This window comes from Simochromis diagramma, unplaced genomic scaffold (assembly GCF_900408965.1).
Source record: "Simochromis diagramma unplaced genomic scaffold, fSimDia1.1 OVJJ01000630.1, whole genome shotgun sequence".
NCBI classification, from domain to species: Eukaryota; Metazoa; Chordata; class Actinopteri; order Cichliformes; family Cichlidae; genus Simochromis; species Simochromis diagramma.
Window position 1 is genome coordinate 950,050 of NW_024386927.1, and position 21,695 is coordinate 971,744.

General features: G+C 42.6%; 1 protein-coding gene across 1 annotated transcript in view; it reads left to right on the forward strand.

The window, feature by feature from the left end:
* The first annotated feature begins 2,324 nt into the window (after positions 1 to 2,324).
* The window catches only part of cntnap2b (contactin associated protein 2b), a 45,829-nt gene continuing 26,458 nt past the window's right edge, over positions 2,325 to 21,695 (forward strand). The window contains exons 1-10 of the mRNA XM_040036988.1: positions 2,325 to 2,750; positions 10,348 to 10,464; positions 11,269 to 11,462; positions 11,984 to 12,131; positions 14,193 to 14,396; positions 14,492 to 14,676; positions 16,477 to 16,620; positions 19,783 to 20,041; positions 20,170 to 20,319; positions 21,317 to 21,479. Of these exons, the coding sequence (XP_039892922.1) occupies positions 2,669 to 2,750; positions 10,348 to 10,464; positions 11,269 to 11,462; positions 11,984 to 12,131; positions 14,193 to 14,396; positions 14,492 to 14,676; positions 16,477 to 16,620; positions 19,783 to 20,041; positions 20,170 to 20,319; positions 21,317 to 21,479 (1,646 nt within the window). The 5' untranslated portion in view covers positions 2,325 to 2,668. The remainder of the gene's footprint in view (positions 2,751 to 10,347; positions 10,465 to 11,268; positions 11,463 to 11,983; positions 12,132 to 14,192; positions 14,397 to 14,491; positions 14,677 to 16,476; positions 16,621 to 19,782; positions 20,042 to 20,169; positions 20,320 to 21,316; positions 21,480 to 21,695) is intronic.

Here is a 21,695-nt window from a genome sequence, read left to right on the forward strand (position 1 = left end):
GACAACTGTACCCTCAAACACACAATAATAACATGGACTGAACCACCACTCACAACCACCAGCACTTTATATAGCCTCTGTAGAAACTATCTACACCCTCACTTATCTTAACTGCACTACTGTATAGCTCTGTGTAAATAATCATTCTGTACATTCGATAATCTTTAATCCTACAACTGTTTACAACTTGCATAGTTCCCATTTCTGTATAGCTGTATATCTCAGATTCTGTAAAGTTACTTATTTCATATTCTGTATAGTTTTTCATATTTATATCCTGTTCATATCCTGTACATAGCTTGTACTCACTACAGCCTGTACATACTTATAGTTATAGAATATTCACAACATACTTCATACCGTGTACATTATAACATACCATAATAGACCCATTTCTGTAATATACTCACATATCTATATTATTGCTAATATATATTGTAATATATCTATATCACTAAAGCACTTCTGGATGGATGCAAACTGCATTTCGTTGCCCTGTACCTGTGAATGTGCAATGACAATAAAGTTGAATTCTATTCTATTCTATTCTATTCTAAACCTCACAGGCCAGCCCTCGCTCCTCGCATGCATCAATGAGCCTTTACTGCCCATGGACCTGTGACTGGTTCACCACGTTTCCTTCAGTGTGCCGTCTTCAGGTGCCATCTTTTCTTTTCAGCAGGTCACAGCTGGGGAGACAATGGGAAGTGAAATTAAAGCGGTAACAAGCATTTTGTGAAGTGTTAGAGACACAAAAACTGTGAAATCTGCCGTAAAAGGGGAATAAAAAGGAACATGAGGAACAGAGAAGGGGCTTTTCCTTCCCACTGTTGCTAAGCGCTTGTTTGAATGTAATCATTAGGTTTCTCTCTATAGCAACCTTAGATTAATATATAACCTTACTATGTAAAATACTTCAAGATGGCTTATGTTTGGATTTCACACTGAATAGAAACTGACTGACGGCGCGTTAGGAATGAAATGATTAAGCAAAGTTTTTTTTGTGATTTTTATATACACATTGGAACTTTGCTTATTAACTCTGTGTCATCAATTCAGCACTATGATTGAGTTGAATATTGAGACTGACATGTTGAGCTGCAGAGGGAAATGCAAACATGCTTAAACATCATAACTAGTTAAAGTCAGGGCAATATTTCTCTGTGCCACGAGAGTCCGAACAGAATGTCCCGGACTTGGATAATAAGCAGAAAACAACAGACTGAGAATTGCTAGATAATATTAATGTAGCAAGGTTAGGTTAGGGAGGTGTTTTTTCTTTGGAGCAGATGCAGACGAGGTCAGACGAGGATGAAGTGCAGGAGAAGATCCACTCGCAGGATGGCAGGACCGGCCACATCGTAGAAGAAGACAGTCATAATCAGACTTGTTCTTGTTGTGGTATAAAACTGTATTGCAGGGTCATCCTTTGTGTAGAGCAGACCGTTGGTCCAGCGCTGAAATTTCAACTGCTGAAACAAATGAAATCTTTTAAAAGATAATCACTCTCCTGTTCTTCCTTAAAGAAACAAACACTAACAGAAGTGGGTTTAGTAACTATTTATGTTTAATTATTATTTATTTAATTATATATAAATAGTTACAATGTTAATAATGTTACATAAAAATAACTACATTACACCTGAAAATGTGTCATTTAGTTACATTGCCAAGGATTACAGTGTCTTAAAGTGTACCATCATTAAGCTCCGTCTAAATCTTGTTTTTGTGAGAGTAACCTGAGTGTAAATACTTTTTACTCTGTTTTTTGTTTGTTTTTGATCATGAAGTGAAGTCACCCAAAAATGCGCTTACATTGTAAAAAGGATTTCATGAAGTCCTGAAATTTGACTATAAGACAAAGAAGTTGTCATCATTCATTTATCCTTGAAGCCTCATTAAGAGCTGCTTTGTGATCATTTCTAAAGAATATTTCATTATGTTTATTTCTTTGCTCTTTACACGAGCAGGGACACATCTGTGGTGTGAGCGCACTGTCTTTAGTATGCTATGGTGTAAACTGGCCTGTTTTTACTCTGAACCATTTCTATATATTAATTCAGGCCTTTTGTTTGTGTGTGTTTAATGCATCTTTTAGTCTGAATTTGTGGTGTGAGTCTGTCGTGGGGGCTAATTTCCATGTTTTTATGTTAAAAATAAACTGAAGATGATATTTTGTTCCAGGCCTTTCTGTGCTTTGTGCCACCTCTCTCGTGTTTTCCCTCCGGGACGCGTGCGGACCCTTCTGTTACCCCTCTGTCCCCCCCTCCTTTCAAAGAACCCTGTATTGTTGTACATATCAGACCGTACCAAGTGTTGTGTAGAGTGGGGGTGTATCGATTGCTCCTGCGGTGTATTGATTGCTCCTCCATCGCACTGTCTGACCACGCACCTGGAGCTCGAGGCCCGGCCCGCAGCACAGGCTGGTACCGGAGGGTGTCGTTTGAAGTCAGCTGGGGTGCCGCTGGGCAGATTGATGGGACAGGAGAGAAAGCAAAGACGTACACGACGCAGTGGGCGGACAACCATTGCTCCTGGCTGCTAATAAAGGAAAACCGCGTCTCGGCTGTGTGTCGCTGGAACAACAGACAGCCCAGCGGAGGGAACGCGGGATCCCGCCTGCACCTGCTTTGTTGTCTGTGCTCGTCTCGTTCACCGTGCGGATAACATGTTTCATCGGAGCGCTTTGTTACTGCTGCCCGTCTTTTGTAACATCATCAGCAACTCCAGCGCTGCATCCTCAGCATCCCGTAAGTAGGCTGTCGCGCGCGCGCGCGCACGCACACACTACCGTAGCAACCGAGGTTAATTTGGAAACATTCATTCATATGAAAATTACGCTCGTACCAATATTTCTGTCTAACGTGTAAAAGGACTGGGCTTCAGTAGAAATAGCAGCTCTGCGTGGAGACACACTCGTGTCTCGGTCCACCGTGGACTTCTACACAGAATCTCAACAACACATCAGAATAATAGCGTGACCAATACACACCATCTCTGACTGTGTAATATATCCATGCATGCTCCACAGATGGAGCTAAAAATAGCAGCAGTCTCAGTGTAGCTTGTGTTTATTTAGATCACAGCAGCTGTTCTGTTCATGGAGCTGCTGATGCAAAAGGTAAGAGCCCCAGCAGTCAGATAGAGCCCTTCAACAGGAAGAGGTCTCCAACAGAATGAGGCTGAGGGAAGGGCAGCCATCTGCTGCGGCCGGTGACTGGCTGGGCAGCGATGGGAAACGGAAAAGAGGAGCATCGGGAGCACCCCCAAAGACCACACAGTATAAAGCAGGTAGAACTAATCACATGTATTAGGGACATATAAGCACATATGGAGGAGGGGAGAAAGGCATCATGAATGCACACAGGACAATAAAGAAAAAGTTGAGAAAACTCTAAATGCCAACATGATCCACGGCTTTTTGACTTTTGTGTTGTTTTTGACTGGTTCTGGTAACTTGGATAATCTTATTAATCTGTTTAACGTATTCATGTGACGTAATCAGTCAAATGTTTGGTTTGGCACAGGTTTTTCAGCCAAACACTCTTCCTCATACAACCTTCCCATTTATCTACACTTGAGACCAGTAGCAGACCCAACCCAAAAACCATGGGCATCAGAGCTTTTTAAAATTTGACTCTGGATTTAATAAGGAGCCAATAAGAGTAACTGAATATGACAGACTTGTGATCAATACGTATTGATTTTGACACAGAAATTCTGATAACATGACGATAGTTACTCTGAAGTGGACACATGGAAGAAATGAACGGATGGATAATTTAGTATAAGGTACTGTGAGCAGCATATTTGCCGAGGCTCCAGTTCTGCTGGAACTGAAGGGGGCAGCACATACATGCAGCTGGTGGTGACGAAGAAGAATAAGGACCCAGCATACACACTGAAAACTACAGCTAGGCAGCTCTGCTCCAGCTCAGTGATAAGAAGGGCAGAGTCGGGTATGAAAGTTTGTTGCATTCAAAGTCAGTGACCAAAGGTTAACAACGGATAATATGCAACCAGTGCTATCATGCTTTTTATACTGGGAGAGAAAATGCTTCCAGTTTACCAGAGCACCTGAAAGTCTGGCATCTGTTCAAAGAATTACAGGTTTCAATTCAACATCAAGCAGCCTCCAGTGTTGCCCTTCTGTTACTGTGAAAGACACACAAGTGTTCTCTGAGGCCATTGTAGAAATGCTTAAGCTAACATAGCTGCTGTTTTAGCTCACAGTAGCATCAACAGGCTACAGCAGCCACGCTAACATCAGGCTGTGTCGTGTCCTCTCGTGGTCTATCACCACCGTGTCACTGATTTTAAAGACGACTGTGGTTACGTAGCTGGGACAGTCATTTTAATTTGGTATCAAAATGGGAATCACATAATTGTACTGGGACTGTTCCCACTACTAATCTTCTGGTATTGTCACGTCCCTGCTTTCTAGGCGTGTTTTTTATTGAGTACATACAATACTTAACAAAGGTTTGCATCGAGTATGCGTTACAGCAGGACATTCTGTTTTTTGTTTTAAAAGATAATAAATAAGGCACAGACACAAAATAGAGTAAAATAAATAAGTAAAAGCGTAGGGTGTCAAACTCCTCGAGCGCCAGCATCCTGCTTGTTGTTGAGATATCCCTGCCCTACCGGCTGCTGATTACCTGGATCAGGTGTGCTTTGCCAATATGAAGCTTCAAGGGCAGGTTAGTTGGAAAACGAGCAGGACAGCGGCCCTCGAGGCCTGGAGTTCGACACCTGTGCTGTAGACAAACCAGTGAAGAGTAGCACTGATCGGTCCCTCAAGTCCAGTCATGTTAGAAAATTCAGAGAGGGATCCACGTCCACTCCAACTCTGTTAATTTCCTCCGGACTGAATGGAGGATTTTTTGGGGAGTGCAGTATGATGACAGCTCGTTTATCCAGTGTTTCTGAGGCTCTGTTGATTTCCAGTTTTTAAGTGCACACTTTTTTGCTGCAGTCGATGTAAGCAACACAAAGTGTCTCCGACTAGGGTGCAGTGTTAGAGACGCAACATCTCCAAGTATCCAGAACTGAAATCCACACAGCTCCGAGGTCATTGTGATCACAGCAGCATGTGGCTGTTCATGTTTATGTTTGTTTTTATATGAGACATGTGAAATAATGTGACCTCTCATATAAGCTTTAAGTGCTTCTCATATGTTTGAATGTGAGGAGGTGTTTAGGTTTACCTCTGGATACACGTCCGGTTTAGTATTCATACAAGTAATAATTTTGAGGTCTTCTAGCAAATATCCTCTAAATCTCCACCCAGAAGGAGGAGAAAGAGGCTCAGGTTGGTGAAGCTTCAATCCCATTTTTATAGGACTGTGATCTGAAATGGTAGAGGAGTGTCTGTGAGGCCAAAGACATGTCAGTTCTTCAGTGAGTATTAGGAACAGTTGAATAAAATGAATATTCTCTGCTCAACATCACTTAGGCCCAATTCTGTCAGGCCCCGGGTTGGAGATATAGAAACTAGTTTTCCATGGAGCGATCCATTGACGGGTTCAATCACCGCCCAAACACTTTGGACTTTGCCTGCTCGATTAAACTATTAAAAAATGTGGGTCATCTAAATGTGGGCCATACAAGGATACCAGTACTATTCTGTTCATGTCCTTTACACAGTCTATCAAAATGAACCTGCCATGTTTGTCTTTCTCTGTTGAATTGAACATCTATGGTTTTTATTAATAAGCCACACCTTTAGCTTTGGATGACGAATAAAAAACATGGCCGACCCAGTCTCTGCACGATTTTAAATGTGCAGAGACTGCACCAGTGAGGTGGGTTTTTAAGATATGTTAATGCTTTCTTCTTTTTGATGGGGGAGTTACTCCCTCTACATCAAACACAGTCTAACCGTCCTGTTCAGTTTACACACTGCAAATGAATCTTTCCCTGGTTAGGAGAGCAGCTCAGCGTCTGACTAAACCCGCGACTTGTCGCCAGATGTTTATGATTTCCATCACTTACAGAGTCAAACATGGTACAGAGAGAGTGGAGAGGAAAAAAAAGAAAAAGCCATCCTGTAATCTCCCCATGACAAAAACGCGGGCAGGTAGGACTCCATCTCTAACCTTGAGCGCCTCAGCGTTCAGAAGTACTGTCATAGCTTCATGAAGGAACAACCAAACCAGCTCACAGAAAATAGTACAAAGTAGCATGCATGATAACCAGTTGTTGCATATAACAAAACAGTGTTTAGACATTTAAGGCGCAGCTGATAGTTTCTCATTTTAACGTTTACATCATCATGTGTAACAGTGGTTTACTGTAGGCCTCTTCCACACTGGACAGGAAAGGTTCCACCTCAGATGGAGGAAAAGCTTCATGTCAGAGCCACAGTTTGGTAGGATAGGTGCTGCTGTACTCAAGGTTCTTCTCTCAAAGTTTTTTCTTCACCTCGTTGAAAGTGATCATCTCGATGGTGTAGTGCAGGTAAAAGGAGGCTCGGCTAGTATCCAGGTACAGTCCCTTTGTCTCTGGCCAAGCGGAGCACTTTGTCCTCATCCCTGTAGTTGAGAAACTTAACAAGGATAAGCTGGACCCCATCCACCGCTCTTCCCAAGCAGTGTGCTCTCTCTATGATGACCGTTGCTTGGAAGGGTTCCTCCCCATAAAGCCTGGGATGATGTAACCAAATACATCATCACCCTCAGACTTCTCCGGGATATTAACAATCGTAACATTAGCTCTCCTGCTCTGTGCGTTGGCCAGGTTGTCTTCATTAGCTCCATCGTGTCTGCTTTGCAAAGAACTGTAATACAGCTGTTTCTGTCCTGGATGCATTTTCCCCTTTACTCGCACTTTTGCATTTTTGCCCAACAAAAATAAAAGTAACGGCCACATCCATGCTGTAGACTGTAGACTGTTTTCCACCACCATGAACTAAAATCATCTGATTGTAGTGCAAGTGCAGCTGGAACTGGTAAGTAGAATCGATACCACCAGACTAACGAGTCTGGTTCTCTACAAGAGTGCGCTCAGCTTGCTACCAGCTGGTTGTATTTTGGTTGGTAACATGTTACTTTATTTGGTATTTGTATAAATCAGGACATTCGCTGAGTGCAGATGTAATAGTTAAATGTGAATTTATGTCTAAGCAGACAGTAACACGGGATTTTTGATGACTTATCACAGTTCATTGGTGTTTTATCAGAAACTGATTACCTGTAATTGCCAACTTTACCCCAGTTAATCACAAACTTAGAGCAGAAGTAGGAGCTTGACTCTGTATTATGGCAACAGTTATGTTGGCTTTCAGTCACAGTGTTTCTGTGATCGATAGTCTGATTTTGCAGCAAGAAAACTAACAGTTTAACTTAGAGGACGTAATCTGAAACTCAGCGTATTGAAAATGTAAAGAATACAATAATATTGTGTGGTGATAACACAGTACCGTGGGGTGTTTGCTGATTCTGACCTCTAATATGTTTCTTTGTACGTACATGCATTCCTAAATATATGTTTGTATCCGTTTGTCATTTCTGGCGCCAGTGAAACACTCCGACTGTTTCAGCCTTTATAATCATGTCAAAATAAATTTGCTGACGGCCTTTCAGCAAATATTTCTGTTGCTTTTTTTGGCTAATTTCCCCTACATGTTATTTTTAAAACTGTGTTTTAGGTCATTGCTGAGGTTGCTGGGTTTTCCTGTCTGTGCTCAAATAACTGTTGAAGTTCATGCATTTAGTTTTGTTTCCATTTGAAAAAAGTCAGCTGAGTCAACATCTTTGACCTTGTCAGCTGTGATTGGAGCAGCGATGTTCATCACTTCACAACAGCTGGTTAAAAAGGATATCGTCAAAAGTTGGTGAAGAATGTTTGATCTAAAGTGAACCAAATGTTTGTCTTGATGACGTCGGTTGACAAATTGTGCTGATTCAAAGGGAAATGGCCCAGTACAGTCGTCTGGTTTCATTCTTTATCCCTCATGTAAAACTACAACAAAGCAGCAGTTTTGGTTTAGACTTCAGTTCAGTGCAGAAACAGAAAAAACATCAGAAATCATTCAGTTTTCTGGCATTTGCATATTAAAAATGATGATGAAGAACAAACGCATGGATGGAGGTTGTTCAGTGGTCGGGTGAACAGCAGTAGGGCTGCTCGATTATGGCAAAAATGATAATCACGATTATTTTCACTGAAATTGAGATCTCGATTATTTGACGATATTTATTTAACAATAACAATGTGTTGAATAATGACTTTAAAAAATAATATAAAATAGTGTGCAAATACTGATAACAGTGCAAATGTTTGCAATATAAGAAATAAATGAAAAATGTAAACATCTATGTTTAGTGAACTTTGCAGTGTTGCTCTGTGGTGCAGCTACGACACTGTAGCAAAGTTTACACACTGTGTCTACTTGATCCACGTCTGACTCCGAACCCATGTTTCCACACCACTGAAGTTTTTTACCTCTCTTTTCAACCAACAGCAGTCACTCTCCTCTCCAAATAACTTCTGCTTAGCTTTCCGAGCTTCCCTCGGGTCCTCGTAATCAGCGGTCCCCCACCCCCGGGCCTCGGACCGGTACCGGTGCGTGAGTCGTTTGGTACCGGGCCGCGAGCGTTGAGGCTCAGGTGTGAAATGTATAGTTTTCAGGGTTTTTATCGGTTTTCAGCGTTATTTTGTTATCGTTTTTATCGTTAACTCGGTTTTCCTGGGTCTTTCCACGTGTGTTATGAATAAATTTTCTTTTTTTCGGTACCGGTACTAGTTTTATTTTGTTGTATTTATCCGCGACACCTTAAAGGCCGGTCCGTGAAAATATTGTCGGGCATAAACCGGTCCGTGGCGCAAAAAAGGTTGGAGACCGCTGCTCTTAATTGTTGTGACACGTGTTCGAAATGCAGAGGGGTGCGCTCGATTTGTCAAACGGAGCAGCGCGAGAGTAAAGCACGAGGGAGGGGCTAATAATCGGCTCAGTCATTTTTAATGATCGTTGAAAGCCCAGATCGTAATCGTGATTAAAATTCGATTAATTGAGCAGCCCTAAACTGCAGGCTGGTCAGCTTCCAGCAGCAGCAGCGCTGTCATCACACGGGAAACTAAATTAGAGCCTAGATCAACTCTGCACCACTCAGTTTATTTTTCGATGTGATTAAAAAAGCAGTTAGACTGGATTTGTAGGAATATCATCATTGTGGTTTTGCAGCAGGAGCTCAGACGTACTGCTGTCAGAAAGATCAGGTGGAGACGCTGATTTCAGGTCGTCTGCTGACGACGTCGTGTTTGTCTCGTTCCTTTATGCTGCTGAATGCATGCGAGGCTTGTTTTGTAATGCATATGAGCAAGCTCATCACTATGCTCAGCACCTGTCTCCCTCTTTCTCTCTCTCTCTCTCTCACACACACACACACACACACACACACCAGGAACAGTTCAGAGCTCTGTCTGTGTGTGTGTGTCTGTGTGTGTTTACATCATTTCCTGTGGGATTGATAAAGTGTTTTTTGATGTGTGAGCTTCGGTCTCTGCGTTTCAGACACGTGTTCTACATCAGTTATGTTGCTGTGCTGAGTGTTTCTGCTCTCTTCCTCTGATAGCAGATAGTGTGTAGTTTCACCAGATGTTATCACTGGAACTCTAAACTCTCTAAACTCTAATCAGATCATCTCAGACGCAGTCATTAAACATCTTTTTGTTGTTACCGTGTCATCACACCCAGCTTCATCAGTTTCCATCCAAATGTTCACAGAGCTGAGATCAGCAGCATCAGCCTCACACTCCTCCTAACCTCCCAGTGTCAGTTATACAGATGAGTTAATGTCGGTGATGTCGTGTTAACCTTGGCTTGAACAAACGAGTGGGTTCAGTCAGCTTTCAATTGTTTGATAAACAGACGAGAACATTGGTTGTTTGTACAAGTGGAACAAAATGTCCAAATGATGGATTTTGGTGTTTGTCTGCTGGGTATTAAGACACATCAATCAGTTCTCATTAGAGTGTAAAATAATGTCCTCAAAGCCAACTTTGTTATCAACATGAAGAGCGCATTACGTGGAGTTATGAATATTTACCTGAAAACGCAGGTGAGCAGCTGCAGACGACTGCTGTGAGTTCGTGCTGCTGTTTCCGTGTCGACCACACAGTCCTGTCACACACCATCACTGTACATGCTCAACAAAACTAACAGATGCCAGTCAGTCACACAACTGTGGGCAGGTCTTTTTGCTTTGGACTAAATTCAGCAGCTAATGTTCTCACAATAAGACTGTGACCTGCTGCTATGGTGAGCATGTAGAAGTGCAGCACACTGTAAAACGTTGGCCTGTTGGTAGCATTGAAGGAAACATCTGTGGGCTTCTGTTTCAGGTTCAGGGAAGTGCGAGGACAGCTTGGCCACTCCTCTTCCTTACAGCTCCTTCACCGGGTCGTCTCTATACAGCCGAGGAAACGGAGCCGGTTATGCCAAACTCAGCCGGAAACAAGGTATGCCTCGGGAATCTTGAGGAGGATGTTGTTTGCATTTCTGGGTTGTGGAGGGGTTAATATTAAACCAGTTTCTGGGTCCATTCATGGCTGCATTTCTACAGCTTTGGTGTTAAATGTCGGCTTCTGTTAAGGCTCTAGCTCACAGTGCCGACATGTATTAGTTGTATAATTGTGACTAAATAATTATGTCAAAGAAGAAAGTGGTTTGCAGACTCCTGCTGAAATGCAGCTCGGCCCCTCAGCTGAACATGTTTATTGAACTTTGACTTGGACTCAACATCAACATAAAGTGTTGATCTTGTCATAAACGAACACTGAACACTGAACAAGCTGTTCTAATGCTCAGTAACGTCTCAGGCTTTTTTATGTGACTGTAAACATAACCATGATTCGTGGGTTTACTGGTTCCCATGTGAAGTTTTACCTCACCTGACTATAAACATCTGGCTGCCTGTAGAGCATATGTAAATGTTAACAGTATAAAATAATAATGACCATTTAATTTAAGAGATGATTAGATTAGATATAAATGAGAATTGATATATTTATTCTTTAGGCTGTAAATACATCATCTGTGGGCATTTTTTCACTGTTTCTAAAAATCACATTTGGCATGTGAGCTCATGTGTGCAGTGTTTTTGGCTTAAAGTTCGTGTGGGCAAAGCCTCAGAATAATTCTCCAGATAAAGTAGTGCAGACACTGAAGACGATTAGGCTCTAAATGTCGTTTTTTCTTCATCTACTCACTTTTTTCTCTGACATCTTTAACCCTTCCCAAACTTACAACATCCCAAAATCTAGGTTCTGGAGGGTGGTCGCCATTGGATACAGACCGTTACCCATGGCTACAAGTAGACCTTGGTTCTAAGAAGCAGGTGCTTGCCATAGCAACACAGGGTTGCTATAGTAGCTCTGATTGGACCACAAAGTATCGGCTACTTTACAGTGACACACAGAAAAACTGGAGACCTTATCTACAGGATGGAAACATTTGGGTAAGGAAATCAGTCGGACCGACTTATCGACACAAATATCGACAAGTCGACGCTGATGTTAAAATATTCCACCTGTCAGGGTTTAGGAAGACTAAACCCTGACAGGTGGAATATTTTAAATTTAGATCTGTGGCACGGTGCTATTACTGAAACTATTACTCCTCTTCCTTCAAGTCTTCTTCTTTTGCTCCTCGTTCTCACACTGTAACATAAGCCTGTGTTTAATGTTGCAGTGTGAGTCAGTTTCACAGGTGTGGACCTGTGGTGTGTATTTGCTCCGTTTAGAGTATTTATGGATTAATGGGTAATAACCATGTTATTATCAGGACAAAACCTCCGATTTGACTTCTGTTGTTTTTAATGTGACACCAAATCACATCAACAGCTGCCTGAAGGTGTTTTTCACTTTTCTAATTAACCAATGAAAAAAAACATGTGGTTTAATGTTATTTGATTCATTTTCTAATGAATAAAAACTACATTTAGATCTGATTTTCTCTTTAAAACAAATGTTGTTTCAGACATTTGAAGGGAATGTGAACAGCGAGGGTGTAGTTCGCCACGAGCTGCAGTATGCCATCCTGGCTCGCTACATCCGTTTCATCCCAGTGGACTGGAGCAGGGCGGGTCGCGTCGGGGTGCGCCTGGAGCTGTATGGCTGCTCATACTGTAAGTGCAAGCTGAAGATACCTGATTGAAACACCATGCATGTGATGTGGATGTAGATTTACAGTACATGACCTGTGGGCACCTGCGTCTGGCCACTACAGGACAGGCAGTTCTTGAAAACTGGAAAGTACAAGTTCATCCTTTGTTGGACAAATATACACTTCTTGCAGTTGTGCCTCTGTACAGCACGACAGTGGATTTAAAACCCAATGAGGATTTTAATACCTGGATGAAAATCCTTTGCAGGAGTCAGACTGCATGGACATCGCTGTGGACCAAAGATGTTCTGGTGCTGCTGACCAGTGCACCACACAGTTTGCCAAGTTTTTGCGTCTGTCTGAACTATTTAGATCTTTTGCACTGCACACAAAGGCTAAAATAAACTGAACGTTTGGTACCAAAATAGACGATATAGACAAGTCAGTGAAACGCAGTCAGATTAACAGGTAGCAGCAGAAAGCTTGTTTAAACAGAAAGGTTTTTACTGCTTTTTAAAAGAATCACCAGACGTGGTGGTAGACGGTCCTCGTTACTCTGCAGCCGTGTTCAGGGAACAACCAGCAAACTCTGTGAGCGCAGACAACCAGCAGCAGCGTGTAAGACGCTGGGATAAATAATCTGGGGCCATTGAGTGCTCTGTATGTTAAAACGAGAATTTTTAACTAATTCTAAAATCTATTAGAAGCCAATGTAAAGAATATAAAACAGGAGTAATGTGAGCATGTTTGCTGGAGCGTGTCAGTAGTCTGGCTGCGGCATTTTGTTTGTCTTGGAAGCAGAAAGAGACGATTTGCAGATCGTTACATGAAGGAACCTTTAAATACAAGCGCGTCCATGCTCACAGGTGTACACACCGGTGCTCACACACTTTCTCCCCTTTCTTTTCCCCAGTCAAGTCTGTCCCGTATTTAGCAGGTGAAAATAAAATAAAATAAACAATAAAAGGTGAATCAAATAGACCATTATGGCAAGGCTGGGATGGTCCATTTGGTAAAGTAAATCCGTTGGGCATCTTTCTTCACCTTTAGACAATAATTCTGATGCAAAAGAGCCAAACGGGACAGGCAGGAAAACAAAGAAGAGAGGATTTGTCCAAGCTGGTAAACAGATTTTACATGTGGGTTAAGGCCCAGAGAAGAATCCAGGTTTATTTCGAATGTTTGGCTCAGCAGGAGGACAGAAAAGCAGCATGTAGTTGAGGAGGAGCTATGATCATGGTCTCGGCCTTGTTCATGTTTAAAACAAGGATATTTCTATACAAAACAATGTCACGTGTACAGATGTGTGATCTAAAAACACGAGGACTTACATGTTAGCTTTAATCTTCCGGTTTAACAGCAGTCCTTCCCTTTAAATGTAAGCTCTCTTCTTCCTCTCCTGTCTTTCTCATCTTTCTCCATCTCTGAGTGAAGTTCGCTCTCTTTCTTTTCTTTCCATGTGAGATGCAGCAGTTGGACTTTCAGCTGCAAACTGTTGTTCTAACTGCAGATTGTAGATAGTTAAGTTTAGGATTTTTTTGGATCTCTCAGTCATGCAAGTGTAGCTGAGAGTAAGTTGATGTAAGAGGCTTTGCTCATCAGATCAGCTTCTCAGGCCACAACTGATGATTGCATGCTACTGGCACATTACGCTCAGCTGCAAAGTCTGTGCAGTAACAGGTTCTGTGACACACAACAAGCTCACACTGCAAGCAGAAAACCATCTCTGTGCATAAGAAGTTGCACTTGGTGGAAAGTGTCCCCAGTACATTTGTTAAGGGCGAGATTTAGACCGACTGAAAGTCGCAGGAAAAGATCTTTCCTGAAAGCTGCTGATGGCCGAGAATGCAGCCGGACGTCTGCTAATATGTTCCTATAGTTACAAATCTGTCTGCTAGCAAATGTATGTCGTTGTGTTACAAAGTCTGAGGGCCAGCAGAATACAACACCTTTGTATTCCTATCGCTGACGTCTATGTATTGATGAAAGTCACAAATACACTATATTTTGAATTATATGTTAGTGTTTAACTTTCATTTAATACGTTTCAATGAATTCATACTTTTGCTGTTGCATCTTTCAGGGGCCGATGTGATTGGTTTCGATGGGCACGGGGTCATCTCATACCGCTTCAGGAGTAAAAAGTTAAAAATTGTGAAGGACGTCATCGCTCTGAAGTTTCGCACCACAGCAGGAAACGGGGTGCTGCTTCACGGAGAGGGGCAGCAGGGGGACTACATTTCCCTCGAGCTTCACAGAGCGAGACTGCTGCTCAGCATCAACTTAGGTAGCTTTCTGATCTTCCTGGTGTTTGTATCAGAGCGAGTTCTGTTAAACTTTATTAGCCACTGATTTCATGACTGATGTGATGTGTCTGTCCAGGCAGCAACCAGAACGGTTCTATTCAGGGTCACACGGCTGTGACCAGTGGAAGCTTGCTGGATGATGACCACTGGCACTCTGTTGTCATCGAGCGTTACCGCAGGAATGTCAATTTTACTTTAGACCGCCACACTCAGCAGTTCAGAACCAATGGAGAATTTGATCACCTGGACCTGGACTACGAGGTACACCCTCCACACGGCTCAGTGAATCATACATTTGACTTAAACTGTGAATGTGTGTGTTCTCATTTAGCAGGAACCTGTTTATTCATGTGTAATCACTTTGGTTTTAAATGTGCTATAGAAATAAAACGTGCTTCCAGCCATCCGCTCTCTTCTGCTTATCCTTGTCAGGGTCGTGGGGGTTTGGATCCTATGATGTACTTATTTAATGAAGTACCTGCTAGGTTCTAAGAATCCTCTCCAAAGTCTTAATTGAAGAGGAAAATATCTTCTTAGTTTGGATGTCACCTCGAAAGGAAGACACACAATGTTTGTTCACATATAAACTGTATTATATGGAGGTAGTCTGACTTTCAGCTCCTCATCTCCAGCATGATTTAGGTTCTGCTGATGTTTATTGTTATGTTAGGCATGCAGTGAAATCTGCTGCTTCCTTTTAATGACTTTAACTGAGGCTTCAGTGTTTAGAGGACATGTGTGCACAGGTATCTGCTGCTAATGTATGTCCTAGTTATCCATCAGCCCTGTCAGCCGGAGCACAGGTTCCATCGTTCAGTTATATTCAGGGCACTGTGCACAATACACCATTAAGAGTAACTCTGCAGTCACTGCTTGAACAGATTGTTGGTGAAGCTGGAGGAAGAAACTTACCTTTGACAGGAAAAGTAAAGATTCTGGCAGAAATGAACCCACTCGTCATGTTTCACACACAGTTCCTGCTTTGGCACAGCAACAACACAACACTGTCATGATAAAGCTTTCACAAATAATTAGGTCACTTAGTTCAAATGACTGGGGCTCAGTTATTTTGTGAAAGATCAGCTCAATATTTAAGATATTGTCTTTCAAAAGAATTTGACCATTTAATCATTTAGGCTACATAAATTCACATCACTTCATCGTTTCAAAAACATTACTGAATGGCTGTTTGGGAGCTCAGGGCGCATTTAAAAATAGAATACTTTGTGGTGGACATCGTAGCGTGACCTCAGGATCACATCTAAGAGCTACTGTCAGCCAACATTTGTGTTCATGTTTTTAAATCAGAATACTTGTTAAAATTAAGCGTTTTTGCCCTGTGTTTACTTTGTTTACTGGTCATATTTACATTATTATCCAGTGTTTTTTTGTTTGTTTCTTTGATGCGTCTGATACTCTAGTGTGAGAGTGAGACAGGTACAAAGTTGAAGCTGGAAGCAACAGAGGTAAGTGAGCTTAAATACCTGGTCGACCATCCAAGGACAGACGGTGCACACAAAGCATGAAGAAGAGTGTGCAGAGAGGCAGCGAGGGTCGAGACGAGTGTCTTTGTAACAGAAGGATTGCAGCAAGAGTGCAAGTGAACACAAAATGCAGTTTCTAAATGAAGGTGTTTCTTACTAAAAGAAATCCAAACCTGCATGACCCCACGTGACAAAGTGATTGACCCTAAACCCAATGACTGGTTGGGCCACGCTTGTCAGCAACAACTGCAGTCAAGTCTTTGTTGTTTGTTTAACATGCAAAAAAATCTGAAGTCAGGAAGGAGGCAAACAGTTTGTAACAACACCGTACGGAGCTTATCTCACTGCGTATATTTGATACTTGCTGGAGTCCGTTTATTCCTGCTGGTGTTCCTACAGTTTACAACATTACTGCGGTTCATCTGTGTAACGCCTGAAATGTTCATTTACTCTTCACAGTTGAGTGAAGTGGTTGTTGTCTGCTGTTATTAGCAGACCTTAAAAAGCGAATCGTTTGACTCTGTGTGGTTGCAGAGATGCAGAATCCCCCAGTGTTGCTTTGTGTTGTGTTCCTCAGATCAGCTTTGGAGGACTTCCTGTGTCTGTGAAGCCAACCTCAGGAGGCAAAGAGAACTTTGTTGGCTGCATGGAGGGAATTACCTACAACGGGGAAAACATCACTAGTCTGGTGCGCAGGAAGAAGGTTGACACCACCAGCTTTGTAAGAAGTGTCTTCTCTTTGAGTTTATGTGCCCAGCCTTGTGTAAATGTAGACTCGAATGCTGCAATGATCTTAAAAACCCTTTTGCAGTTTTTCTGTTATTTGGCAGTTTGCATCTTTTCCTAAACTAAATATGTCATGGACACTCGTCTGTGGAGGAAAACTCTTCTTCAGCTTCAGTAACATGCCTCGATTCGTTGTGACCCAGACAGCTCTAAACGTACTTTTTAAACCATATATTACTGTTGTTTGTGTTAACCTCTGCTGCTGCTACTAAAATGGCTGAAGTGCCAGACAATGTAAAATATTTTTTCTTCTTTATTGGGATCTTCTTAAATAACAAAGTTAATTGAGTGGATTTAATTGTTTTTGCTGGAAGAGAATAAGTTGCTCCTGTGGATTTGTCCCAAACAGTCTCTAACCTGAACACTTTCGACCTGTCAGAACATTAAAAGGAGCTCCGGTAGTTTCTTCACTGGTGCTCAAACTCCTGAGCAGATTAGCAAAGTGGCCCGTGACACTTATGCCTGTGAGGTTGCCTCTGCTGTAGTCATTGGCTACTGTGGCTGTTCTGCAGCAGTGATTTAGGGCATTCTCACACCTGTAGACCAGTTTACTGTGGTCTCAATCAGCTGTAGTTTTGCCCCATGATTTGGTTTCTTTTCACACAGAGAAAATTCCAGGTGAACCAGTGCAATGTGCATCACTACAAACCACGTGATAGATGTATCTGGGCAGGATCAATAAATACAGCAAGAAGGTGCTGTGTTTTGGAGCATTAGAGACCAGGGAGAATATTTGTTGATTTCACTGCTGGTTGCTGGCCTGTGTAGACCTTTGCACGTCTGTAGTACGTTGCTACTTCCCAGAATGCAAAGCGTGCGTTGCTAGAGGAAGCTTTTGAGCTCAGTTTTGAAATGTACACTGGGTCACATTTCTACCATAAAGGAACCACCACAACAACCACACTGAGACTGTTTGAAGGAGGTGGTCTTGGTGCAGTTGTTTTGGTCCGCGCCCAAGTGCAATTACTGTGCTCAGGTCTACACAAACGAACCTCACTAAGAGGAAGACAAACCAGAGTTTGATTCTTTGAAAGAACCAGAATCTTCTTTCTTCTGGTCACTACTCAGAACATAAAGTACAGCAGAGTCCAAGACCCACCAGAGACAAGTGTGACTTATTGCCAGCAAAACAAAACAATCTCTCTTCACTGCTGTGCAAGGACTAAATGGCCTTTAGCAATGCGCCAGACATCCCATAGTCCTCCCCACACAGGAGGAATGGGGTTGCCAGCCTTCTCCGAACACTCTGCCAAAACTCTGTCTTGAAATCAAAAGTGATGAGCTTTGTGTTAGTACTCTTACCATATCACTGCATATTCAGTGCCCATGCATGCTTTTGAGCTATGAGCGTAGTCGCTGCCAAATGAAGTGGTCTGATTGGTCACAGCTGTTTTTTGACAAATCTAGTGTGGTTCAAAATAATGAATTCTAGATTGGTCCAATGAAATGACACGGTCAGTGTGAACAGCTGCATTCAAAACAGTTTCATTTATATAGCACCAAATCACAACACAACCCTACAACAATACAGAGGAAACAGAGAAAACCTCAACAACTCTATGAGCAAGTGCTCTGGTGACAGTGGGAAGGAAAAACTCCCTTTTAAGAGGAAGAAACCTCCAGTGCAGCTGCTTTTAATACCAGCATGCTCCAGTCACTGTTATACAATATTATGGTCAACAGTATCAAGTGCTCTTCAAAGTAAAACACTTCCTGTAACAAGCTTTTACAATAAAATAAATAATTACCATTAACTGTTTGAACACATTTTCTACACATTCACTGCAGTAATGAGAAGGAGAGCATGTTTTAGTGTTTCCTGCATGTCCAAGAAGTAACACGTAAAGGACCAATAAATCACAACATCCTCCCAGCTGATTAACAGCTGTTCATCTGTGTTCAGCTGCTTCAGTGCGTTTACTCATCTCGAGTGGATGCAGTAACTGAGCAGGTCTGTGCAGCAAGCTTTAAACTGTGAACAATGCAGGAACAGCTGTGTCCGAGGAAATGCGTTTGTCTGGGCGAGTTATTCTCTCCAACCAGGACAACATCGCCCACGTTCATCACACTGGGTGTTTTTACTGGTAAAAACCACCGACCTTCTGGTTAGTGGCCGACCTGCTCTGCCACCTGAGCTACAGCTACCTCCAAGTGCTCACAACTCTGGAACTGTGCAAAGAGGACAGAGGCCTCAATATCGCCTCTACTTCTGTCAGTATACTAGTGAGCTCCTCAAAGTTCAGCGAAGCCCTCCCAGGACACTCCTTAGATTTGTTTTCACAGAGTTCTCAGGCTTTTCCCAGAAGCCACCCCACCGAGCTGCTCGCTCAACAATAAACTGAAGAACGTCTCTGATGGTCTGCTCTTTCAAATGTCATGAACAAGCCTACATAACCTTCGTCTTGCAATAAATCTCTTCATAGCTAAGGGACATTTTTCAGTGGTCTGATCTGAGACCAGTTCTAAATGGACCACCCCAGTGATGGTGCATTGAACAGTGCAGTGTAATCACAGGCTGCCAATTAACCACAGTGAATCTGAGATTGGTTGGCAGCACCCATGGGTGTTGCTATCTGAAACTAAAACCAGAATACCGTAGCCTCCCACACTAAGACTGTGGTTGTCCTCTAAGAATGGATTTAGAATCTCTCCTTCTTCAGGTGGCACATTCCTTGTCTGAAACTTGTCTGACTCGTTAGAGCTAATTTTGATTGCCGGTTCTTTTTTCCACTCCATAGTAACCACTGTGTTTTTAGCTCAGATGTTCAAACTGAGTGGACTTCCTAGTCTGTGAATAGACTGGCTTTTAGTAACGTAGTCACTGTGAAAATGTCCGAAATGTAAAAAACAGACATGCACGTGGATCCGCTCAACATTTGATGACGTTCATGTTACTCAGACCTACGCTGGCCCTGGAGGACTCACAGAAGTGGAAATTATAGCGTCAAGTCTTTATTCCACACACTCTGAGCACCTAAACTGCCTGACAACCGTTTTCAATTTAGAATCGCCAAATAAAATGAAGTTTCAAAATAAAAGTCTGTTAGGTACTGTCTACTCCATAAATCTCTTTATCGGTTTCTTTCTTCCACTGTAGCGTAACCTGACATTTTCCTGCTCCGAATCCAACACCTCCCCAGTTTTCTTCAACTCCACATCCTTCCTGCGGCTGCCGGGTCAGACTGACAGCGACACCCTGTCAGTCAGTCTGTCTTTCAGGACGTGGAATCCCAACGGCCTTCTGATGTTCACCGCCCTGGCGGATGGCTGGGTGGAGCTGGGCCTGACGGAGGGAAAAATCACCGTCTATATGAATGTGACACAGAAGAAGAACACACGTATAGACATTTCATCAAGTGAGCTCAGCTCGTTGGTCTTCGGTTGTTTAATTATTATCTCGAGGTCCTTTTTGGTCTCTTTGTCTTCACTTCGATCGCTGTTGTGTTTTCCTGTTAAACTTTTCTTCATGTGTTTTTCCTCATAGGTTCAGGTCTGAATGATGGACAGTGGCATAGTGTCCACCTGAATGCACTGGAAAACTATGCAATGCTGACAGTTGATGGAGATGAGGCCTCCACAGTTAGAACAGCGATCCCCATCCAGATCCAGACTGGAGGAACATATTACTTTGGAGGTGTGTTAAGTCAAATTGTTGAATGTTGTCATTGTGTTTCTTAAATTTGTAAAGTTTTAGTTCAAGCAGTAGCAAAGAGATCCCTGTGGTCCTGAGCACCTCTGCAGCCTCTCTGTGCTGGGGGAGGTTTTATTGTAGACACATCCTCTCTGACAGATCTGCTTCTTGTGTTGTTGCTTCCTGCTTCTATGACCCTTTTGGTCAGGAGGAGGTCACACACACACACACACACACACCACGCACACACACACACACACACACACACACACACACACACACACACACACACACACACACACACACACACAGTGCCTTGTCTTAGAACCATTGGGGGGTTTTACATGGGGAGGTGCTTGTGTTGTGTAAACTGTAACTGTCATGGGAATAAACAGCTGTGAGGAAGCTGCTCTTTGAAGGATTTGGGCTACAGACAGCTGATGAGCACTAAGCTCCACCGCCTGGTTCTGACCAAAGCTTCCCTCGTTAGCGGCTGAAGATGTTCTGTCTTGTCTTTTGTTCTTCATGAGGAATACGTCTCTAAACTAGCGGCGCCTGTGGAAACACAGACTCAACAAGGTGATTACTGAAAAATGGGAGTAAACATGATCCAGAGTAATTTGATGTTTTATCAAGTGTGTCCAAGTTTTCTCTTCTCTCCTAAAAACACAGTGTGAGAAAGCAGCACTGATGCAAGTGTGAATTTAAAACGTGCAATAACAGGCTATGACTGCGTGCTACATCCGCGTGGGTAAAATTAGTCCAAGTTTCTTGATTATCAAACAAAATGAAAGTAGATGTTTGTTTTGTCCTGAAGCACAATGACTTTATTTTCACAGAAGCTCGTATCCACCTTCAAGACCCGATTTTTGGTGCCTGAAACATTGCATGTTTTGAATCCTACTTAAATGAGATTAAACCGTGCCGTCCTCACCAGCTTCATTCCAGTATACCTCTGCTGGTGATAATAATGCCTTTGCTGCTCTCCGTCTTTGTCTAGGTTATTTTCTGCAAACTAACCCCAGATCACATCAGCGCTCCTTCCAGGGCTGCATGCAGATGATCCACATAGATGATCACCTGGTGGACCTCAAGGCGGTGGAGCAGGGCCTCATTGGAACTTTTGAAAATGTCAGCCTAGATATGTGTGCCATTATAGACAGGTATTTATCCCAGAAGTCCAAAGCTAAGATTGTAATAAAGAATTAAAAGCACAGTGGATTGTTGTTGGGACCTCCATCAGGCTGGAGGGTGGAGAGGGGTTGAAGTCGTGTTCTCACTGAGTTTCCTGCTGTTTCATGTGTCGCGGTTCGAATTTTGAGGAAGAGACATACGACTGAAAGTCCATAGTGGGTCAACACAAATGATTTTATTAAAAC